Source organism: Heloderma suspectum, chromosome 1 (genome assembly GCF_057233095.1).
Source record: "Heloderma suspectum isolate Gila_16-S chromosome 1, 16-S_ref, whole genome shotgun sequence".
Lineage (NCBI taxonomy): Eukaryota > Metazoa > Chordata > Lepidosauria > Squamata > Helodermatidae > Heloderma > Heloderma suspectum.
Genome location: NC_139458.1, coordinates 404,896,162 through 404,920,400, shown reverse-complemented (window position 1 = coordinate 404,920,400; position 24,239 = coordinate 404,896,162). Strand labels below are relative to the sequence as shown.

Here is a 24,239-nt window from a genome sequence, read left to right as displayed (position 1 = left end):
ACATTCCTTTCATATCCACACTGAAGAAAATGCAAAATAAACCTGTTCAGGGATAATTTTGGAAAAAGGTAGAAAATGTTAATTCCCCATTTTCAATTAATTGTCTATGCTTGTAAACAGGCGTTCCTTAGAGGCAATAAATTGAGTTGTTAGATATGCCACAGCAACCACTTTAAGGGGAATTGTGGAGTTACTTTTCAACATTTTCTCTGCAATGACCAAGACCAAAACACTTCTTCTTTTCATCCAAGGAATCATGATCCATTATGTGAGGTTAGCAACTTCAGTTCATAAAAATATATCTAGTGTTTTCTCCAAACTGCTTTTGCAGTGTAAAACAGTTTCTTCTATGCTCTGCAATGTGTATTACTAATTTGATAAAGCATTGACAAGACATTTGTGCTCAGGTCAAGGTAGAGTTAGTAGACTGAAGTAACTGACTGTGACAGTTAATTTTAGTATTAATTTTTTTAGGTTGAGACCTAGAAATGTTGACGATCCAGGCTATTTCTCTTAAACACAAGCTAGCAACCGAAATGCTCAGCAGACATTTCTCCTTTAAAAAGTGAGCAAGGCTCAAGCATCAATTGAATGTCAACACCTAAAGCATTTATTCTTATACTTTTATACATATGATACATTTCAATTTTTACAAGTTGTCCACAGATATGAAAGTTATAGCCAATTCGTTACAGGTATGAATTCCCTGATACTGAAAGCTCATTATATAAACATTTCTACAATGAACATAAATACATGCAAAAGAAGAAAGTCAGAGAAGAAAATGGGTTGTTGAAGAATGAGGAACCTTACAGAAAACCAGCATAAATTATACACTTTCTTATAGCTTATAATCGTAATTCCATCAACCCATTTGACCTCCATCTCGGACTATAGTACCTGAGGGGGAAAATACCTTATTCTCTCAATATTTACTTTACACAGAAATCTGTCAGTTTAATGGCAGCAGGTTCTTTTTTGTTGTTCTTTAAAAAAAAAAAATGCATCCATGAGGAGGAAAAAAACGGAATCTAATGCATTGTTACTATATGCCTCTTAAAGCAAATTTTTCAAAATCCCAAAGAAACCATGTTAGAGCAGAATTAGTACATTAAGAGTAACATGCACAGCAAATAGTCTTAACTACAACCTAATCAAAGAAAGGAAAATGAAGACCGAATATTTTCCAGCTAATTAGATACACAACACTCACAGGAAAAAGAGGCTCAAGAACAACTAACTCATGTAGGAAGACTCTGATCGGACTGACAAGTGTGTCCTGCCAAAAACTGCCCTAAGAAAAGGGAGTCAAGCTGGTCTAGTTTTGTATTTGTGTCTGATGTATTCACTGCAGCTACGCTGAGCCTGTAGAAAACACTGTGAACACTAGCTGATGTATTAGATAGGTAAAAACCAAACTTACAACTATTGTAAGTATACTGGATATTCAAGGTATGGCTTTTCAGCACTGAAGACAAAATAAATAAAAAAAGACTTACCAGAACTACCTAAGATTACAGATTATAATTATGCAAAGGAGATGTGGTAATTTGTAATTTTTTTTAAAAGGGTATTTTGATGGGATGAAGAGTGTGAAAGCTCTCCCAAAAGAATAATATGCTATTGTATATTGTTTTCTTGGAGGCCACATGTATAGTTAGAAAATTCACTGCCTTCAGGCACCCATGTGCAAAATCTGTGCAGTTATTTCAATATACTTATAAAATATACTATAGACAAACTTCTTTACAGAATGCCAGCCAAGTGCAAATTCACATAGCTGATGCTGCAAATGAAGAGCTGGAAAACTTTACAACTGTAACTCTACAATTACAGAGTTTTGCTGGGGGGGGGGGAGAGAGAGAGAGAGAGAGAGAGAACGGTCCATGGTTTTTACTTTATTTTCTATGTAACCTTGAGAACTGTAAAAAAGCAAATGTATTCTGAACCTTGAAAGCTGGAAGTAAACAAACATTTAAAAAATAAAACCCCTCTAATTCTCTGCCTTTTTCATTGACATTAAATCAAAGTTCACATGACTTCTCCAATGGGTGATCTTAATATCTCATTCTAAGAAAAAAAATGTCAACCCTTTAAACATCGAAGACTACCAATCACAGCATGGAAAACAAAGTCTCTTTGCCCACTATGTCAATATCACAATCAACACAATACTTCTAAAGAGTGCAAGACTTCAAAAAGGTCATTAAATTAAATTTTCCTCATTAAGTGTTCTCTCTTTTAGTAAGAAGAAATACAAAGGCAAAAGAGCCCTGCAAGGCTTTAGATTACAAAGTCATTTTAGATACAATGACTATTTTTATGCACTCTTATAGATAAGTCCATTGCTACATTTTTTGCACTCTTATTTCATTCCATTCCAAATACAGAACAGTTTTAAGTACTAAAATGCAAAATGGCTCAGATTTACTACAAAAGGGCGAACACACCACTTCAACATTGTGCTTAGTCTAGTCGCCATTTCAGCGGAGTTTTTCCTCCCCTCTTAGCTATCAAAAAGATTTCAACCAGACTCCAAGGAGATGGCCACTTCTGTACCAGAAATGCAAATTCACCAGCCCAAGTTATAGAAATCAACAGGTCGTGTATGAAGGAAGCACAGTGCAAATAATACTATTAATCAAATACACTACACAGAAAAGTTTACATGGTTATGGTAACTGGGGAGTTTTACAAATCAAATATGGAAAAGTTAATAAAATAACTAGATTCTTGTCTTTATTATTTCAATCCTTTGTTTCCTAATCTTCCTTTTGTTTGATGAGTTTTGCTGGATTACAAAAGAATGATCATTAAGTTCTTGTCTTCAGGAAATAAGTTATAAATGCTGCCAGTCAATTCCTACTAAAGTCTGATTAGCCTCTTGTGCATGTCCTATTTCCTCAGTGATACTATGCTGTTGCCAGAGTTTTTGAATCTTCTTAAATCGCTCTCTGCACAGATGTAAAGGATTCCCACGTCTAGGAGGAAGAAGTCAATAAAACAGCAATTAAGAATAATAAAATAATACTCCAGAATTTCAAATGCTTAACATTTCTCACATGCACTATATAACTGACTGAGAGAACTACAGCACTGACAGTACATGCATACTGAGGGATGGTGCAGCGAAGATGCCAGAAATAAAAGCCACCACCAGGAATACCTGAATTTGAACCACACCTTATCTACATTAGTTGTGGCCTTAGGCAACCCACTATTTCCTTACCTGCCCCTTATCTGTAGCGCTGGCCTGCCCTGAAAGGCCACTGTGAGGACTAGTTACATAATCTATGTGAAGCAATCACGAGGAATGTGGTACAGAATGTGAATGCTCCTCATCAGATCCAGCAAAGACTGATGCTTCCTTCCTTGTTCTAATTCATTGGACACAGATGGCTGAGGAAGGCAGTGCCTCCCACTAGCCTCTAAAAGTGCACATTTCAGGGCTAAACATCCAAAAGACTTGCCCAGTTTGAGATTTCCATGAGGTTAGTACCAGAAGCAGAAGTTTTGCTTATGTCCTGCTACACTGTAAAGCAGCGGTGGGGAACTTCAGGCCCAGGGGCCAAATCCAGCTCCCCTGGGGTTCTAATCTGGCCTTCTGGGGTTCCGCAGAAGGCTCCAGGCCCCACCCCCTTCCCTCCAACCACTGATGGTTTTTGTTTCCTGGCTTTTGTGCAGTTTTTTCCTCCATTCTAAACGGTTGAAATGCCTCTCCTAAGGCTGAGTTAATGGCATTAAGAGCTTTAAGCTACAGTATGGTCATTTTTGTATTTTTGGCTGCCCCCCCCCCGCCTTCTGCCCCCCCCCCCCATTGGAATGCAGCCCCCTGAGAGCTTCTCCAAAATTGAATTTGGCCCTTGGGCTGAAAGAGGTTCCCCACTCCTGCCACAGAGACTAGCTGGCCTAGAATTTCTATGATGCTCCCACATTACTGCAATGGGCTTAGCGCGTGCACTGAGCAGGGCCCTCAGCTTCAGTCTTCAAGTTCACTCCATGGCGCCAAAGCAGGACCCACTTCATCCAAAACATCTGGCTGACATTTAAATCATGTTCTTCAGAAGTTGCAGTGACTTCCTACTGCAATACTCTGAAATGTACATTTCTATATGCATCTGACTTACAGAAGTCATGCCATTCTAACTGGCCTAACAGTGGCCATCCTAACTGGCTAGTAACAACAATCATTTTTTGCAAACTGCATCCCTCTTAGAATTTAAAATAGGAAGTTGAATAACTACCTCAGTCCCTGATCTGTCTCTCCATAGTCATCAAGATAGGGAGGAGCATAGAAACAGCCTTTTGTTTTTCCAGCTAGGAATAGCACTTGACACTCCCGTACTCTGAAAAGAACATACGAAATATGACATCCTGGTCACTGAAACTCTTCATGTCCTTTAAGCCACCATTCTGTTAATTCCACCAGTTTCTGGAGACTGGAGTTCATCCCCGCAGAACAAGTAGAATGACTGAGGCATTTTAAAAACACGACAGCCTGTGCCTCCTTGTCAATGGGCGGTTGCAGGAGAGGAGCACAGGTGAAGACCATCAAAAAGATATCATATTACTTATTTCCTCTTCTTACAATGTGACAGTCTACTCAAGTTAATCAAATGCAGCCATACTCTTACCTGAGAAAAATTCCCACTCCAGAACCACAGGTATATGTATGTGCCGTACATGCTCCTACATCTTCTCCTTCTAACTCTGTTTGACAGCAGTAACTCTGAGAACACAACATAGTCCCACATACAAGGCACAATGTTGGTGCTCTACTTTTATCACCACCTGACTTTGGACACCTTGGTAAGAAACAGAAGATCTGGTCAATATATTGCATTTTTTACTATCATGCTATATTAAATACATGCATATGTTTCACTGTGATTATTGCACAAATTCTCCAGTTATTGTTTATGACTTGGATCCAAAGAAGTGTGAGTGGAACTCAATTTGTGTAATGGGGCTTTCCTGCACCAGCTTCCTCTGCTGTATCCCTCCCCAGCCCCCAGAAGCTGCTCACTTAAATTGGGAGATCTTCTGGAACAGCATAGAATGCATTTTAGCTCACAAAGGGCACCTTTGGATCCCAGCCTATATTTTCTGCAATTCAAAACCCCCCAACAAAATTGAGTAAGTGTACAGAAGGCGAGGCATTGGACAACGAAGCATTTATGCAAGTTTTTAAAAGATTCCCAAGGTTAAACACAAGACACCGTCTTATATTCAGCCAGGCCACTGATCCATCTAACTCAGCATCATCTACTCTCCAATGACTGTGGCATAGGTTCAAGTCCTGCTGCCCAAGACCCCTTCAACTGAAGGTGCCACAGACTGCAAAACGTGTGCCCTACACCACAGAATCATTCCAGTAAAAATCAAACGTCTCAGAATGTACAAGACTTACGAAAAATTAGACGCTTGATTGATGAGGCAGCTGTAATCATCAGGAAGGTCTATTAATTTGTTAGATTCTCGTGGATAGCTAAAATGAAACAAATGCATCATCATCACTACCACAGACCTAAAAAGTTTCAAACCTGCATGAAAACTTGGCCTTGGCATATAAACAGCTTGATCTATTACAGTATGTCAAGTTCACTTTATATCATATAAAAACCTTTAGAAAAGCACAACACTATTAGTTACAACCTTAGTAAGATGATCTAAAAGTGTTTGGGGGGAACAATTCCTCTAAGACTTGTATAGAGTCAGAACATGCATCTTCTGGGACATAGTCTATATTGTATTTTCAGGATGCTTTTGGCAACAGGAAGTTCTGCATTTAGTTCTCATGGCAGGCATATTTCCACACTTGTCCTACTGTTTAGCACAGTTTAATGTGCAAAGTGCTTTCCAACTGTACCTCATTTCTCCTCATAATATTGCTATCAAGCCGTTTAGCCTTATTCCTGTTCCAAAGATACAGAACTGAGGATGAGAGTTAACAATTTAACAAAAGCAACTCAAGAAATCTAATGTGAAAATGCCCCCCACCTCCTGATGCTAGAATGCTATCTACCAAATAGACTAAATGGCAAGTGAGGCATTAGCTAATAATTATATATAGATGTCTATGCGCTAAATTAACCTGGAAAGGATGCACTATGGAATCAATTTCTTTCTTTCTGAAAACAAAGCTACAAGCCTTATTTAGTTAACAAGTAGTCTTCATATGTTCTATGCTGTTATCTATTTTATAGCCCAGGCCTAATAGTGGGTGTTATTGTGCAGGCTTCCTGTGATCTATTCGCAAATTACCCCATGAAATCTAACCCTCATCTTAATGTCCCTGGATTTCCAGTTGAGCCCCCAAATTTTAACAATTTTGGATGTTGTCCAGTAGATGCTAGCTTTAAGGAACAAAGTAGTATAAGATCTATATGAAGAATTAGACACAGCCTTCCCCAACCTGGTGCCCTCCAAATGCTTTGGACTATGATTCCCAGCATTCCTGACCACTGGCTATGCTGGCTTGAATTGATGGGAGTTGAAGTCCAAAACATCTATAGAGCACAAAGCTGGGGAAGGCTAGATTAGAGAGATTTGGATAGTCTGTGTTTTCTGTATGGATTTGTCCAAAGCATTTTGGGATAAGGAACTGGACATTCTAAAATCAGAGCTTCGGACTCAAGGCTGCCCAAGGAACTGGTATACTTCTCAAGACACTTAGTTTGCTTTGTTACATTAATCTTTAATTTCTTTTGACTACTGATCGGGTTGATATACAGTGTGTTTGCTGATGCTTTAGATGAAAATAAAGAGAACTGGCAAACTCACAATTCTTGGAGTAATGCAGTATTATTCCCATTTTACAGATCCAGAACTCAGAATGGCCTTCAAAATATCGTTGACCCAATCAATGAGTCCATGGCAAGATGGGAAAACAGTAGGAAGGTGGAACAAAATCATTTGGGAACAGGATGTTTGGGTTGATGCTTGTTTAGCTAATGAACTTTTCTGACCAGATCCCCACATTAGTGGGCCTCTTGCTAGTACTATAGAATTAAATACAGCCCTTTGGAATCCAGCATGGATTTTACATTCCCCTTTTAGAAGACAGCTAATTATATGTTAATTGGGCCTACAATCAGAAGTAGGACAGAGGGAAGACAGAATTAGGGATATCCTATGAACAAACTTCAACAACTAAAGGCCAAATCAGATGTGATGGAGCCCTCATTTACACGTCTGCCCCATTAATGTATAAAAGCAGGGGATGAGCTGTCTGTTTTTAACAATAAAAGGAACAAGAAGGAGAGAGGCGATGAACCTTCCCCACTCCTCTGGCAACTTACTTTCCTCTAGTCTGTTGCTCTAGACAGTTTTCTCCACTCCCCAGCTTCAGTGTTGGAACTAAGGTGGGAATGGAGACAAGTGGCTTGGGGGGGGGGGGAGTGTTCAGCAACCCTCTTATGCACACTCCTTCTACCAAGTAGGATGCTCTACCCCTATTTTAACACGTGAATGAAGCAGATGTGTGAAAATAAACACATGTCCACTGTCGCATTTCATTTGGTTCCACATATGGCAGGCACTATGGCACAGCATAATGACAGAATAACAAAAGTTAAACGGCAGAGAAAAGAGGCGAGGAGAGTATATATCTACCATTTTCCCCATCAGTAACAGAGCAACACCAATATTTATCTTTCCGATAATAAATAAGAAGTTGATGCCTAATTTTACCTTTGCTGTGATTCTAGGCATACATTCTTGGATTGCATATGTCACTAATGACGTAATAGAACTTCTATATAAATTTGTATATGATCCAAATGTAATTATACAGCTGTTATTTATATAACCAGTACAAACAAACAAGTAAATTGTTTCTCCTGAAACGTGGGAGATATACATGCAGCAGAGCCTGGAACTTTTTCCAGCAAATAACAAACTTCAGCATTTTTTTAGGTTTTAAAAAATATTTGTTATATATGCACATCCTGCTCTTACGTGGAGCTTCTAGCAGTCTTCCATCCAGATTTCTGTGCAGGCCCACACATGCTTAGCTTCAGTAATGCTACAGAATCTGATGTTTCCAGCTATTCACTGGACCCCACAAACTTCACCAATTGAGAAATACTCACTCACCTTACAGCATGTCTCTGACCTTGCAGGTATCTCTTTACTTCAGCATTATTACACCAGCTTTAACAGAAGGAGGAGGAAAAAGCTTTAGGCTTCATCCATGTAGCAACCAACCCAAGAAACACAGTTCCTTGGGCTGAGGGTTCCATTCACAGAAATGTAATTCGCAATCCAACCCAATGTAATTCAAATACTGTCAGCACTAAGAAATTTCTCAAAAATGGCTCACCCAGCATCTGCATGATTTCACAAGTGGGAAAAACACACCTTGCTATTGGACATCTAATGAAATTCCACTGTAAAAGGTTGTAATAGCTATTTCCACAGTGAAGAAAATGACTCTAGAAAATCACAGTGGCGATTCATATCTCCTCTTCTTGCCATCCAGTTTCTTCCTACATCAGGAGACGAACTATCAATGGTGAAGTAGTACTGATCTCTACTAGTGTGTGACCCAACGTACTTGGCTAATGCCCAGTACAGCACAATACCAATGGACACTGCAGATGAGCAACAGCTATATTGCACTTCTCTAATGCACTTGTCTCCTGGCACAGTGGTTCATGATGCTTAATCATTAGTCTTTGTTTCCAAATGCCTGTATTGCTAGCTCTCTCTCTCACACACAGATACACTATAAAAAAATCAGTGTACATATTTAAATTGGAGTATAAACATTGTTCCTACCTTTCTACTAATGTATTTGTAGTTTTGCTGTTCTCTTGAAAAAGGCAAATGAGGTTGTTAGGCAAGGAGAGATAGCTACATAAGTGTTCAAAGTGGTTTGTGCCACTGACTGCAAAATTAGAAAAAATATGATGCATTATTATTATGATTAGCCAAACTTAATATGTAAACATCTATAAGGAACTCCTCATATACATTGTAGCCCATATTTAAATAATACAATAATCCTTATCTACACAAAGGCAATGGAGAATGGAAACACTACACATGGGAGCTGAAATTCCAAGGTTTTAAAAGTAGAAAATTCTTTAAAAATTACTTAGCAGTGCAACCCCTCTCTAGTACTAGTACTCTGGGTCATCCAATGAAGCTGAATGATGGGAGATTCAGGACAGACACAAGGAAGTTCTTCACACAGCACACAGTTAAACTATGAAATTTACTTCCACAGGGTGCGGTGACAGCCACTAACTTAGGGCACAATCCTATGTATGTTTAGACAGAGAAAAGGCCTACAACTCCCAGCATTCCCCAGCCAGCCTTGCAGCAAGGCTGGCTGCAGAATACTGGGAGTTGTAGGCCTTTTCTCTGTCTAAACATGCATAGGACTGTGCCCTTAGATGGCTTTAAAAGGAGGTTAGACCAATGCATGGAGGAGAACACCATCGATGGCTACTTTGAAGACCAGCTGCTGGGAAACAACAACGGGAGAAGGCCTTGTGTCCTGTTTGTGGGCTTCCCACTGGCATCTGGTTGGCTACTATGGGAAACAGTTCGCTGGACTAGGTAGGTCCTTGGGTGGATCCATTAGGGCTTTGGTGTTCTTATATATGTCTACATAAGAGCAAAGGTGTATCAGACCAAAGATCCATCATGTGTAGCATTCTGTTCACACAGTGGCCAAGCAGCTGCCAATGGGAAGCCCACAGGTAGCTTATGACTGCAATAGCACTCTCCCACTTGTGTCCCTCAGCAATTGGTATACATAGGCACACTGCTCCCGATACTGGAGGTAGCATACAGCCATCATGACTAGTAGTCATTGATAGCCTTCTCCTCCATTAATTTGGCAAATCCCCTTTTAAAACCATCCAGATTGGTGGCCTTCACTACATCTTGTGGTAGTTTACTCAAGTACATCTTGTGGCTTACTCAGAAGTAAGCCTCACTGAGGTCAATACGGCTTACACCCAAGTAAATGTGCATAGGATTGTAGCCTAATTTGATTTTAGTTGTGAAAACTATGTGATCTAACATCATAAAAATATCCTATAGTGTTGAAGAAAATAATGAAGAGGACACTAGATTTTTAAAAACTCTAATATTCCCATATTCCAAAAGAGATTAACTAAATTAACAAGATGAAGTAATGGCTAAAAAGCCAACTAATGGGCCCAAATCCAAAATTAGCTAGTCACACTAAAAACCCACTGAAATTAACGGGGCTTATAATTAGTAACAGCTAATTTGCCTTATTTATTTCAAAGGGATTTTAGCACAACTAACGTTCTCTGAATTTCGGCCACAATATTTTATATTTAGCTGTCTATGTGCCAACATGAATGCATGTTTACATATCTCTAACGTTATGTATTTTAAGTTGTCCTCAACTGTGACTTGTCTAGAATTTAAATGTATCCATCACTGTATTTTCTATATATAACTCATATGAATTTATAACACCCCACCTTAATTTCCCTGCCAAATAAGTTATAATAATACAGAAAGTTGCAATCTAAATTAATTATTTAGCATTTAAATTAGACTTCACAAGTGATTCACAATGCTGTTTTTAATGTGGCTAATTGATTAAATACCTTGCAATTCTGGTGGTACTGGAACTCCATTTAAATAGTGGAAGAACATAGCAGAGCACCTCAGAAAAGGCATGATCCCAGCTTTTATACTTCTCCACAGATGCCATCCAGAGGAAATTTCCTTTAAGGCACTAAAAATAAAACCAGATTGCTTTTTATAAAGAGAAAAATTCAGTTTTAAGAAATTATACAAGATGCCCCAAATAGTTAATTTATGTTCGATTTCACTTAATTAAGCAGGTGTCTAGGCAGGGATATTTTTTGTGCCTTTATTGTCCTTTAAGGTAGATTCAAAGTCAAAGCATTAATTCCTTATCTGTCTTTTTACTCCCAGGACAGGGCAAGGTTTACCATGGAAGAACTCTACAGTTTCCAAGAGACAGACACGCTGATTTGTTATACTTTCCATGTAAAAACAGCCAATATTTCAAGATGCCAGAAGGTTTCTTTTTTAAGGTATAGGAGAATCTTTCTTGGTAAATCCAATTCCAAATTGTACTCTGTAATTCACAGAGATGTCCCCTTCTCTATAAAATCAAAGATGTGTCAGGGGTGAAATACAGAAAGAAAGCAGCAACTCCACAAAAAACGTACACTGGTTTTACATTGTATGTGGCTACCATTAAATGGCCATATGGTGTCAGCCAACTGTCTGGTGATGTGAAGCAAATTAAGTTCGGAGATTCTCGTGGACCTAATTCTACTGCTTCATTCTCAGATGGCATCTGTGGTTCACTTTTTGCTTTTTGCCAGTTTCCCTGGTTTACCAACTGTGTTCTCTTGGGATACTGGGATTTGGCCACCAAGACATTTGCCTTGGTAACATCTAGATTGGATTACTAGAATATGGTCTAAATGGGCCTGCCTTTTGAAGGTGTTGGCTGGTCCAGGATATGGAAGCCAGATTATTAACTTACTGTTAACTTACTGTTTTTTACTGTTAAAAAAGTTAACTTATTTTAACTTTTGTAAACCACCCAGACAGCTTCAGCTATTGGGTGGTATATAAATGTAATAAATTATTATTGTTGTTGTTGTTATTATTGCATAAAGTTGGTTGCAGAAATCACATATTTCCTGTGGCTTAAGCCATACTGGCTTCAAGTTAGTTTTCAGGTACCACTCAAATGGCTTTTCTTATTCTTTAAAGCCCTAACCATATATACATACATATTCAGCTTATAGAGGGCAAGTGAAGGGGAACAATGGATGGAAAGGCCAGAAGCTATCATTTTACCTTCCTGAATACTGGCCAAGACATTTACGTAAAGCAAGGACTGCTTCTTCTTCACCAGTAGGGTTTTCTTGGTCCATGCCATTTTCTTCTGAAAAACCAAACAAAGACTCTAAACCTAGTTGTACTGAATACAACATTGAAGAATAAAACCAGAGAGATCTGTGCAAGTTGATAGCTTACTGATCAATACTAAGAATGTGGGGCAATGCTTCCGGTTTTACAGAGCATAGCTTCAATTACACATCTTATCTACAGGCACCTAGAGCCCTCCTCTAGTTTGCACTGAATCTCCCCATCCCATGTGTACTGCTCGGAGTGCCAAATTCCCTTCTGCCAACCTTCTTTCCCAGTTCGTTTTCTTTCTGTGTACAAAAAGCTGTGCACAGAAGATGGCTCCATGCAGAAATGGTAGACATACGGAACAGACTTAGATCATGACTTTTATGTTTCCTGATTATACTACTCATAAAATTGACCACAAGTTCTTCAATTAAAGCTTCACCCAAAAAACTTTTACTTTACCTGAATTTAGTTTTTTATCAAGTGCTTATGTAGAAGCACTTTGAGTGCTAAATACTACTGGATAATTTTCAGTTTACAAGTGTCTTAATTCTGGAATCTAAAAATGATTTGTAGAAGCCATCTCCCAAGATCTGTGTGTTGTACATTAATACAGCAGACCCAAAGAAAGGATATAAAATTTGAGGATTCATATAGCACTTCCTTAGATTGCTACAATCAACATCACTTTTTTGTTTAAAAGAATTTCAATAAAATATTGATTTTTGAAAAAACATTGATATTTTGACAGCAGTGAACATCCTTATAATTTCATTTTGGAAAAAGGGTATTCTGTCTGATTCGTTTTTAGGATCTGGGATGCGAAAATAATGATGAAAACTTATTATACAAGGGTTAGAAAAGAACAAATGTTTGAGAATAGGTTTATTGAAAGATGGATCGTCTTTATCATGTTTTGGAATGATACACTTAGAGATAACGTCCATCCATATTCCTTGATATGATTTTTTGTTGTTGAAGGATATGCACACATGTATTGGGTGAGTGTTTATGTTACCTTTTATATGATTAAAGGTTTTTTAAAAGTTGACTTTTAAAAAGTAAAATTGTGTAAAATTTCAAATATGCAATTCCCATTATACGCAAAATAATTTCCCTTCCCTCCCCTAGTTTCCCTGCACTCACAAATCAATGTAACTTTGACAAAATAGATTACCTGTGGATGAGGTAAGCATTATTTGTACAACATGTGCCATAGTGACAAGGTGGAAAATATGAATATCGCCAGTTCCAAGACTAACTCCTGAAGAGTCTTGACAGTGTACAGCAGGGAAAGAAAGTACCAAGCATACCTGTAGATAAGGGGGAAATGTGTAAGAGAAAGAAAAATGACCTTTTTACCCCCCTCATTTGGACAAATGCTGCAAGACAACCCTTCTCAGAAGCATTGCATAAAGCAATAAGTGAGACCAGCTTTGACTAGAACTGTCCCACTACTTTTGCCTTCCCCAACCTGATTTTCCCCAGATGTGTTGGACTGCAACTCCCATCATCCCCAGCCAGCATGGACATCGGACATCTGGCTGGGAATGATGGGAATTGCAGTCCAACACATCTGGAGGGCACCAGGTTGGAGAACGCTGCACTACTTCATTAAAACAAAGAAAGCCTCATTAGTCTTCCTACATTGTTGCTATGCACTGACCTGTAAGCTTCAAGATTTGAGTGTGCGTGCTCCACTCAACAAAAATCACTTGCTAAAAGTATTTCCATCATGTCATACTTTCTTTCTAAAAGTTAAACATAATGTATGCCAGTGTAAAAATCTTGGAATTTCTAAGGTGCTTACCAATAAATGAAACATGTCGATATCAAGAATGCATGTAGGATTCCCATTTCTTTCATTAGGCACCAGTGCTGGATATTTAAAACACAAAATGGTTATTGATAACAAAACATTAATATTTACATTTAACTTCTGAAAATGTTCAATAAGCAATTAGGTTTTCTATCCAAGTCTTGAAGATACTTGAGCTTCAAAACAGTATGACAATCTGAAGTAGTTTCAATATTACCTTTGGTGGGTCATGATATCTAAATGTGGGCCACAGTTACCACGAAGATAAGACTGCTTTAAAGATGTAAGGGCACGGCAGCAGAGCATAATGGAAGTTCCCAGTTTCAGTCCCTAGTACCTCCAGTTGGAAGTTGTCAGCTAGCAAGGCTGGGAAACACCTTTGCATGAAGCCTTGGGAGACCTGCTGCCAGTCACAGTACATAGTACGGGGCTATTAGAACCAGCAGTCCGATTCAGTTTAAAATGCCATCATGTGTTCATTTATTTTCATCATGGCTTTCCACAAGGTATGCTGGGAATTACCATTTCGTAGGGTTACTGAGAATTCTCATTGAGATTCCAAGCAACCACCATTCCCAGTAAACCTCAGCAGAATCTATAATACAGGGGTGCACAATATTTTTGGCCCCAAGGTCCACATCCAATATCACCTGAGTGGCCAAGGGCTGCTTTGGGGTTGCCCACACAGGGGATGGTCTGCCTTGGGGCTGTTGGGGGAAAGAAAAGGCTAAAGCCTCCTCATTCCTTCAGTGACCCCAATCAGGACCACTGCTTTCCTGCCATTTGCAGTAGGAAAGCAGCGATCCCAGCTGTTTTGGGATCTGCTTATAATACCAGGACAGCAGTCTGATTAACTGGGCTATGGGGAAAAGTGGGTGGGGCACATGCAGGTTCAGCCCATAGGCAGTGGGTTGTGTAGCCCTGCTATAATAGGTCAAAAATAGTTAAGGCATGTTGAGTACACAGGCTCTCAATTTTCAGTTTTCATCAAAACAGGGGTCCACAACCTTTTCAGAAAGGTGGGCAGATATGGAATTTTGAGAAAGTGTTGTGGGTGTTCTCACAAAATGGCTGCCATAGGTGTGTGGCCCATTACAAAACACCCATTTCCCAGAAGGCAAGCTGGTGTGGCTAAAAGAAAAGTAACTAAGAACCTAAATAGAAGGGAAAGGTGGGGTCTGAACTTGAAAACATACAGCCATTCTTTTGAAACCACAGTTTTCTGCTCCCAACACCCATTTTACAGAAGGCAAACTGATGAGCCTCTGAGGCAAGAATCCTGAGTGAGAAACTGAGTACAAGGCAGAGGTGGAGTCTGAGCCCCAAATGCCAAATCACGTATTTGCCTGCACAAAGCACAGCAAAATATCCATTTCACAGAAGGCAAAGTGGTGAGGCACAGAGAACCAGACACACAAACAAACACATACAAAGAGGCAAAACACTCACTCACATGAAAAGAAAACCTAGACAAAACATACACACACAAACCACAGGCAAAAAACAGACACTCCACCAATGCCCCCCAAACCCAGGCAAAACACACACCAAAACAAAAACAAACCAGGTAACACGCAACAGGCAAAAAAGGCAGGCAAAATACACACAGAACACAGGCAACCCCACCCCCCATACTCCACACCACCACCACTTTAGCTGTACAGAAGGCTCTCTACCATCCTCAGCTTAGTTTTCTTTTTTTTTTCTGAGCAGCTAGGTGTGCCTTAAAATGAAGGGCTGGACCACAGCATCCCATGGTTTTTATTTTCTAAGAATGCTTCAGGACCCTCATGGGACCCAGAGGTATTCAAAATGGTGTTGTAGGCTGGTGCTTAGCTCTGAAGAATGCCAGCCTATCAGTTAAACACACTGTTTAATTTTAAAAAATCTAAACAGTCAGTGGGGCAGGGAATATGGCAGGTACCATGGGAGGTGTCCGCAGGCACAATGGGTGCCACACTGGGGACCCTACAGGTAGGAGGTCATTGTCCTAAAGGAATATTAGGCACCGAGGAGTAAATCAGCTTCTCTAATCCCATTTCCCTTTAGCATAATGAATATACAACTGGGATTTTAAAAGGGTGATTTCTCTTACTGCACCATCTTTTGTTATTGTAAGAACATTAAGCTTGGTGCAGTAAAATACCCTATTTTCATATTTTGCATTTAAGGGCCAATTCTCATATTATGGTGGAGTGAATGCCAAAGAACTATTTTAGTCGCATTACAAGTTGGTGGTCCAGTTAACTATTTTGATCCCAACACTAGCATAATCAGCCCCAAGGGAGGTATGTCTTGAACTGGAGGCTTCCCATGTGATCTTCTTGAATGATATGGTTACCAAAATACAGACACAACCACACTGCAGCAACAACTTATACTTAGTCCTAATTCTTTAGGGCAAACCCTGTGAGTCATTAGCCATTATCACAGGCTCAACTAAGATATATTGCTTTGCCCCAACTTCAAGATTTTGGCTTCAACAAAACCTCTAACCTACTGCCAGAGCTTCATTTGTTCCACTGAAATGCATGGGGACAGATCTTGTAGGTGCAGTTTTGTGCATACAAGTGTTCTTGTGTCTGTAACACTTAACTGGGAAAAGCCTGAGTAGAGAACCAAAAGGTTACTTAAGAATGCATACACTTTTTTTGCACACATGCCATGGTTTCCCTCCTAATCCTGTAACTGGAAATAATTACTGTGATCTTGAACTTACATGATAAAAGCATACAAAAGTGACCCTGTACTGCCGAAAATGAAGAAACTGTCCAGTGTGCAGCTGCAAATCTAGTTAATGAAGTAAGGCAGTCATCCTAAAACAGAATTACAGTCACATAAAGAAATGGATCAGAGAACAAAACCAAAACCAAACAAACTTCATTCCTTCATGCCATTTTAACAAAAACTAAACCCTGTGGAAAATTCTTGGCCATTCTGAAACTCAGGAAATGATCATTTTTATACATAATGTGACGGGCCTCTCATATGAGCACCTAGGAAATAGTGTCATAATACTGACCATTACTACTTGCTGTTTATATAGTACTCCATTCAAAATAGCTAGTTATTTTATAACACTATAGGGGACCCAAAGTAAGAGTTACAGTTACACTTTATCATACATGCCTATCTCACCAGGATTCAGACTATGCTGTGACATCATACCTGTCTACAAGATAAGTGACCAAATAATGGTTTCTCTTCATCGGCTAAAATTCGTTCTGTGAAAGGCAAAAATAATGACAATTATGTGAGATGAAGCGAACATCTCAACCGATCACCCTCCCGCCAATGTTGTAATGAACAATAACTTCATTACCTAACGTTTGTATTGTATATGCACAACTGCCCCAGCACATTATAGGGACACGTGGATCTTCTTCATTGGGATGAACCTTCAGACCCACTTTGTAGGTTGCAGTGCCAAATGTTTTCAGCATTTCCTTAATGCTTTCAGAATATGGACTCCTTAGATAAAAGAGAGATACTATTATTTGCACTGTAGATTCTACAAGGTTTAAATCATGATTTTAGAAGCTAAAAGACTAAGCACATGCTAGCCATAGTATTTATCCCCATATGAGCTAATTCTAGCCTTTTATCCAATACCTTCATTTATTTCAATATCATGGGTTACAAACATTTCAGAATACATGGTATCCCTCCCCAGATGCCTCTGGCGTGCGCATCTTTTGCTATGGGATGTTGGCCCCTTTGATTGGCTATTATGTTCTACCATGTACTCCTGGCCTATTTCCTCCTCTTCTACATTTGGGCAATCAAAAACATTTTCATCTTCATCCCTTTGGGATGATTTAACCTGAACCAGATGCTTCCCAGCTCCTGTCGGCTTTCTCACAGGGTTTAGTTTACAAGCTGCTCTGCCACCCTTTTTATGCTTAGTGCCAGCAGTCTGGTTCCATTTTGGTTCAAGTGGAGTCTGTCCCTCTTGTACAGGCCCAGCTTGTCCCAAAACGTTCCCCAGTGCCTAACAAATCTGAACCCCTCCTCCTTGCACCACTGTCTCATCATGAAGGATCATGGGAGCTTTAAGCCAAGACATCTTGAGGGCCACTGGTTGCCCACCCCTGTACCTGGAGGGATTGGTGAAGTAATCCTGGCTATGCTATGTTTTTGCTAAAAAAAAAAAAAAAAAATTAAGATAATAATTTTATTAATTTACAAAAAGTAGGACCTCATTTTTATCTAAAATGCTGTTGTGATCGCTTATTAAGATGGTCAGTAGCATTTCATTTGGTGGATCTATGTTATTAACTACCTAAACCTTGGGTTTTTTTACATATACAAACAATTCTAGAGTGTCTTAATCACTCATCGCCACCTTGGGCTTTTTGTGTTTACAATAAATTCTGAACTTTCCTGCCCTTTGATTTGTGTAGTTGCAATGCATCTAAATAATGTTTTAAGCAGCATTCCCCAACCTGGCCCCCCCAGATGGTGGGCATCTGGCAGGGCTGGTCCAAGACATTTTGCTGCCTGAGACAGAAGAGCAAATGGTGCCCCCTTCCCTAGGCCCATGAGTGGCTAAATTGCTTTGGCATCTGAGATAGAATGTCCCACAAGCAATTCCCTCTGGGAGTAAAAATACAATCAAAATAAATAACAATTTGCTATCCTTTCATGTCATCTGAAATCAGCTGCCCAAAGAGCCACCTCACTCTGCCTAATGTATAGGGCTAGCATTGCATTCTTAAAGTGGGGAACTTTGGACCATCCTGAATCCCTGCCCCAGAAGTCTGAATGGTACCCTTAACTATCCTGCAGTGTAAGGACTGATAAACAGATGGGAACAAAAGCTGTAGCAGACTGACTGTTGCTACTGCTATTATAACTCTAGTTTGGTACTACAAACTTTGGTACATGCCAACCATATACCAAAAATAGCAGCTGACAAAAGTTGGGGACAGTTTGCATTTGGCAATTCCACTTCCTGTAGAAATTAATGTCCAAGAATTAACAGTGCAATCCAATGTGTGTTTACTTTTGCATTCAATAGGGCTTACTCCAAGATTAGTGTACACAGGATTGCTTTAAGAGGAGCTATCTCGAGGCTGTAGACATGGGGGGGGGGGAATTTTCTACTTTCATTAAAAAGACGTGTCTACATCTTTTACATGTGGAAATGTATACAATCAGTATTCTACCCTATTGCTCAGTAAAGAATAAAACCTGCTCCTACCTTCCAGTGCCCTGCCCAGTGAATCCAAGGCCACAGGATAACAGACAGAAACTTACTTTTTAATGTTATAGAATTATTTTAGTGAATTAATATTTAACTTAAATATACTATTATTTGATTTATATCCCTATTTTTAAAATAAAATAATTTAAAATCTATTGGGCTATCTGCTTTAAGCTCTTCTCTGTTGTTACTGCCACCACCCCCATGAAACCCTGGGCAACTTTCTCACAAAACAGCTGTTTTGTGACTTCAAGACTGCAATCCTATATCCAGTTACCTGAGAATAAGCCCCATTAAAGTCAATGAGACTTACTTCTGAGTAGATATATATAAGATTGAGTTAGCTACAACATGAGTTCTCAATCAGTGCTTGGAGTTTAGTTCCTGCACAGCAGGAGATGGGCCTCAGCCTCTTTGCAAGGTCTGCACAAGTTTTACAACTGCTAGTGGGAAGGGGGAGATGATTTAGCATAAACTCCAAATTGCCACTGTATAGTATATGCAGAACACAACTTCCAGGAGTGTTCCATCTTAGAGGAAGTGAACATACACACTACAGGAAAGATGAGTCCCAATTGCTAGGAGAAAGGGGGAAAGGACTAAAGGAGAGGAGAAAGCTAACACCTCTTTAGGACCCCTGGGATTTCCTTCCTACCCTTTGCTCTCCAGTGAGTAGAACTTGCCTGTGTTGCTTCTCTCTCTGCCTCCCCCATGGACCAACACTAGGAGAAAGGAGAGGAGAGGAAAGAGCAAATGGCTTTAGGACCCTGGGGACTTCCTCCCTACAGCTTGCAGCTCGCATCCAAAGCAGAGGGAAGAGGGGCGGCTTTTTGCGACACTTCTGAATCCTCCTTCCTCTTCAAGGAGCACTTAGCAGTGCCAGAGCCCCAAACACAAAGGTGGTGCTTGGGACAGGAGGGCTGCAGAGGCAGGCCCAATCCACAGCTCCTTGTTGCACGCCACCTCATATGGGTGCATCACTTTGTGTAATGGAAAGGCCGGTCCTGGGACCAGGTTGAGGAAAGCTGGGTTAAAGTATCAGAATTCTGAATCGAGCCTCCCTCTGCACAGGGAGACAATACAATGTTTGACACAGTTGCTTATATTCCCCCAAAAACTAAAGGCAAACCAAGAGACTCAGCATAGCCATTTAGCCTCTAAAGTTTATGAATACTAGATGCATATCATAATTACACATGAATAACTATGTATTTGCTATAATCATTTGGCTTACATTTTTTACATGGTGTTGGCTGAACAAACTGCCAGCCTTCATTAAATTAAAACTCCAAACTCCATCTACACTGGTAACAACACCATATGAAGTTAATTAGTAAGTAATAAAACCAATACACACTTTGGTTGGAACTCTGGTCTAAACCCTTCAGGTAGCTGTAGTTCATCCATTTTTTCTGAGTTACTACAAGGGGAGTTACCTGAAAAACATGCCAAACGCTATATTATTTTAACCATGTTAATGTTACTACTCATGATGTTTGCTGTCTACAAACACTAAAAGAGAGTCATCTAGCTAATACACAGAGACTATTAGGGCAATCTCAGTTCAAATCAAATACCAAAAGAAACTGCTCATATACCTGAACAGCGAAGAAACAAAGCTGCTTTTCCACCACTCTTCCTGAGAAGAGTGATGATAATTGGGTTCGCATGACACAACAACCCACCATGGGCAGCCAGCCATGGTGGGTTGTTCTGTCATCTGAACCCAGGGGAGTGATTTTATCGTGGGTTGCTGGGATTGGCTACAGAGCTGCTTGGTAAGAGTGGCAAAAAAGCCTACGTTACTCTTCGCAAGTTCACCAGTGCCACCGCCAGCCTCCCTCACCAGTGACTGCCCTTCTACTGATACCCAAGCAGCACTTTGGAAGGACCGTCACTCGCCATCTTTAAAAAAAAATTGGTGGTTTGGGAATATGCAATTGTGTTTCTAATTTTTGAAATTTCTTTTCCCCCTATTCTTTCACAAGTGCGCACAAGCATAGATTCACCTCTCCGATGTGTGTAGTCTTGTCTGGTCAATATCCTTGTACATTTCAGCTGTCAAAGGGAGCACTGAAGTGAAGTAAGTAATATGCAAGGAAATTGACAAAATGAGGCTGCATATAGGCTAATTCAGGAGGACCAGGGAGAAATAATAGTAAGAGAAAGGAGGGACCCAGTAACACAATTCAGAAGCACTGAACATGGGGGGGGGGGAGGTTAATGGAGTAAGTTCACCAAAAGAAGGCGGGGACACAATATCTCCCCCTTGGCAATTTAATCTTCCCGCTTTTAAGTGTTGAATTGACACTTTTCAGTGTCCTCCAACTTTTCAACACTCTCCCGAGTCTCCAGCTAGTCCAGAAATGGGAGTTATTAACTTCCCCCCTCTTTTTCATGGCTCTCCTTTGGCGCAATTACTGCCGTGATTACTGCACTTCAGCGGATGCGTGCAAATCTCCCTGACAGTTTTTTTAAAAAAACCTCAGAAGACAGCTGCATGGGACAAAGTGTATGAGGATGTGTGTGTGAGTATTGCTGGTGCGGATGCCCCATTTGTTCCATCTCATTCAGCCACCCTTGAAGGTTTGGTTTTTTTAATTGTCAGTAATATTTGCGAACATTTAAGGGCTGGGAAGCAAATGGGGGGGGGAATGAATTAAAAATTACAAACACGTTTGCGTACTCCTGAAACACAGTAAAAAAAAAGAAAGTGGTAAAAGTAAACGGAGTGGGGAGGGGACCAGGGCAAGGAGACAAGAAGGGCTCTGCCACAAAGGTGGCTGGGATATGTGCTAGAGCCGGCTGGAGGACTGAGGGGAAGGACAGGAAAACAGGCCACGCCAAGTCCAATTGTCTGTCGGGCGTACCATGGGTTGTTCAGTGAACAACCAACCCACCGTGGCTTGTTCAGAAGGTGGCTTAGCGTGACATGTGAATCTGCCCACTATAAGTAGAAGACTTACTCGCACTTTCCTGGTCTCGAAGCATATGCAGTGCTTTGATTCGCTGAGATACTGCTCGTATCCACTGAGCTAGATTTTGTTGAATTGAAAAATCTAACCTGTCAAGAATGAACATATATATATTTCAAGACATCTTTTTACAGTAAGGATAAACAGTCTCACAAACCCTTTTGATTAATGCTTTTCTGAAATAATTACAGTACCTCTGAAAACAAACTTGGAATTAAAAAACAACTGTATACTCTCCAACAACCCTCCAATATGCAGGGTATTATCTCCACATGCCTATGCAAAAGTGAAGTCCTTGCATGTACCCTGGTGTGTGTTAATGCTAACTTGTAAGAACATGAGAAGGGCTCTGCTGGACCAGAATAAAGGTCCCATGACAGCTGGTGCAGCATAGTGGCTAGGAGACTGAGCTGCAAATCAGGAAGTCCCTGGTTCCAATCTTGTTTGTACCTAGAGTGCCTTAGGCAAGTAACTCTGAGCTTTAGCTGTCCAAACCCCACTTTCTGCAATAAAACAGATCAACCTTAAAGTGTTCGAAGGGTTAAAACAGGATAACGTATCAGAAGTGTTTTGAACCCTTGAAAATGTATAAATGCTGATTACTATCAGCCTCACCACTTCTATATAGTACAGTATTCTGTTTCCAACAGCAACCAGCTCGCTGCTTCCAGAAACCCACAAGCAGGAAACAGATTTGCTAGTTTGCGACTTGCTCCTGCCCACTTACTCTGTCACCTTCTCTCTCTCATTCCTCTAGAATGCCTCCTCCAGCTTGTTCACCTTCTCCTTCCCAACCTGGGCAATCAACATTTCTGCCGTTGCCTCCTTTCCCTTACTCCCTTCCAAATCGCTCCCACATTTATGGAGGAGGAATACACACCGCCAAGTTACTGGGTAGGCTTCCAGGGTGCAGTACGGCTCTATGCAGCATTCTTATTTGAGCAGGTCTTTCCACCCATGCGGTTCCCTCACCAATCTAAGAACTGGCTTTGGGATAGGGAGGCAATGCACTTTTGGTGCAGCGCTTCCCTTCCCTTCTGTCCCAAAGCGAGTTTTCTGACTTATTTTTCTACTATAATCCTAATGACATTACTAGAGTGTAACGAAGTGATGAAATGTTAAGAACTAGCTGTATTATATTAGCAACATGATCAGTAGTTGGAACTGATACCAAGGATACTCCAGGTTCTCATATAACAATATGTTAATCCTAACAAAATGTGTAAGTATGTTATTCTCCTTCCCCACTGACCCAGCAACAAAACAGTTTTTAAACATCTTGAATCTGAGCCTTGGAGATGCCAAAAATCAATAGCATTAATAGCTACACACAGAGAGATTAAGTAAAGAGCCCTTTTCTTTAGGGACTTCATCTCAATTTCTGAAAACAGAACTGAGATTTCCTGTGGCCACAATGTATAATCCAGCATACAACAGAAGAAAACCCCTAATCCCCATGACATAGTTTGAATGTGGTCGATTCTACTCTGGCTCAGCAAATCTCTTAATACAGCTCTCTGACCTGTTAAGCAGATGATTACTAATGTTTACCTATCAACGCTAAGGTTTTGCCACATGTGACTTTGGTGTGTTAGTCTTTTGCAGCTTTTTCTAGGGCAAATCCAACACAAGTTAAAAACATAGACAACTCTTAAAAATGAGGCCCTGATTGGATTTTAGAATTGCTAGAGACATCCCACTGATTTGTGACAACTTCAAAAATAAAATATAATATTAATTATACGATAAACAGAAACTATTCTCTTAACTATAAGACAAAATAAGTTTGCATAAAACATGCATCTAAACACAATGCGTTCGTTCCAGTGTTTCATCCTGCCAGCAGGAACACTCCCTGAGCGAAATTCCAGTCAGGATGCTCTGGCTGGCAGGAAGTGAAGATTTGCACAGATTCTTTCCTTTCCCTACAGCCCCTAGTGGCATCTCCCATGTTGTTACCCCAACCCTCCAGAGCAGATTTTTGGGGTGGGTGGGAGAAGGGGACTGCACGGGAGAGGGAATTTATTAAATGTATATCCCACCTTTCCACCAAAAATGGTGCTCACGGTGGTGAAAAACACATCCTCCCTCATTCCACCACTAGGAATGCTCCACTAGATAAGAAACCTTCCATGGACAGAACTGCCCTTCCATTTGTGTGAGGCAGATTCTGGATCCAACCCAAAGCGTAATAGTTTGACAATTACAACAACATGTTTCCAGCACAGGAACCTAGGAAGCTGCCTTATACTGAGTTGGATCATTGCACCATCTAGCCCAGTATTTTTCACACTGAGTGGTAGTGGCTCTCCAGGGTTTCAGGCAGGATTCTTTCCTAGCCCTA

The 24,239-nt window shown here is 40.2% G+C and overlaps 1 protein-coding gene across 4 annotated transcripts in view; it reads right to left on the bottom strand.

Annotated features, from left to right (window-relative positions):
- Positions 1 to 587: 587 nt before the first annotated feature.
- The window catches only part of UBR2 (ubiquitin protein ligase E3 component n-recognin 2), a 72,472-nt gene continuing 48,820 nt past the window's right edge, over positions 588 to 24,239 (bottom strand). For 2 of the 4 annotated variants that reach the window (XM_084828907.1, XM_084828906.1), the window contains exons 33-47: positions 21,887 to 21,984; positions 20,278 to 20,356; positions 17,037 to 17,185; positions 16,883 to 16,938; positions 16,434 to 16,530; positions 13,706 to 13,773; positions 13,073 to 13,208; positions 11,836 to 11,923; positions 10,599 to 10,729; positions 8,782 to 8,890; positions 8,098 to 8,154; positions 5,411 to 5,488; positions 4,635 to 4,805; positions 4,245 to 4,346; positions 588 to 2,981 (exon numbers count right to left, since the gene is read on the bottom strand). In XM_084828907.1, the coding sequence (XP_084685033.1) occupies positions 2,840 to 2,981; positions 4,245 to 4,346; positions 4,635 to 4,805; positions 5,411 to 5,488; positions 8,098 to 8,154; positions 8,782 to 8,890; positions 10,599 to 10,729; positions 11,836 to 11,923; positions 13,073 to 13,208; positions 13,706 to 13,773; positions 16,434 to 16,530; positions 16,883 to 16,938; positions 17,037 to 17,185; positions 20,278 to 20,356; positions 21,887 to 21,984 (1,561 nt within the window). In that variant the 3' untranslated portion in view covers positions 588 to 2,839. Of the gene's footprint in view, positions 2,982 to 4,244; positions 4,347 to 4,634; positions 4,806 to 5,410; positions 5,489 to 8,097; positions 8,155 to 8,345; positions 8,490 to 8,781; positions 8,891 to 10,598; positions 10,730 to 10,954; positions 11,126 to 11,835; positions 11,924 to 13,072; positions 13,209 to 13,705; positions 13,774 to 16,433; positions 16,531 to 16,882; positions 16,939 to 17,036; positions 17,186 to 20,277; positions 20,357 to 21,886; positions 21,985 to 24,239 lie in introns of those variants that run through there. The other 2 variants (XM_084828908.1, XM_084828909.1) reach the window with 2 other exon arrangements.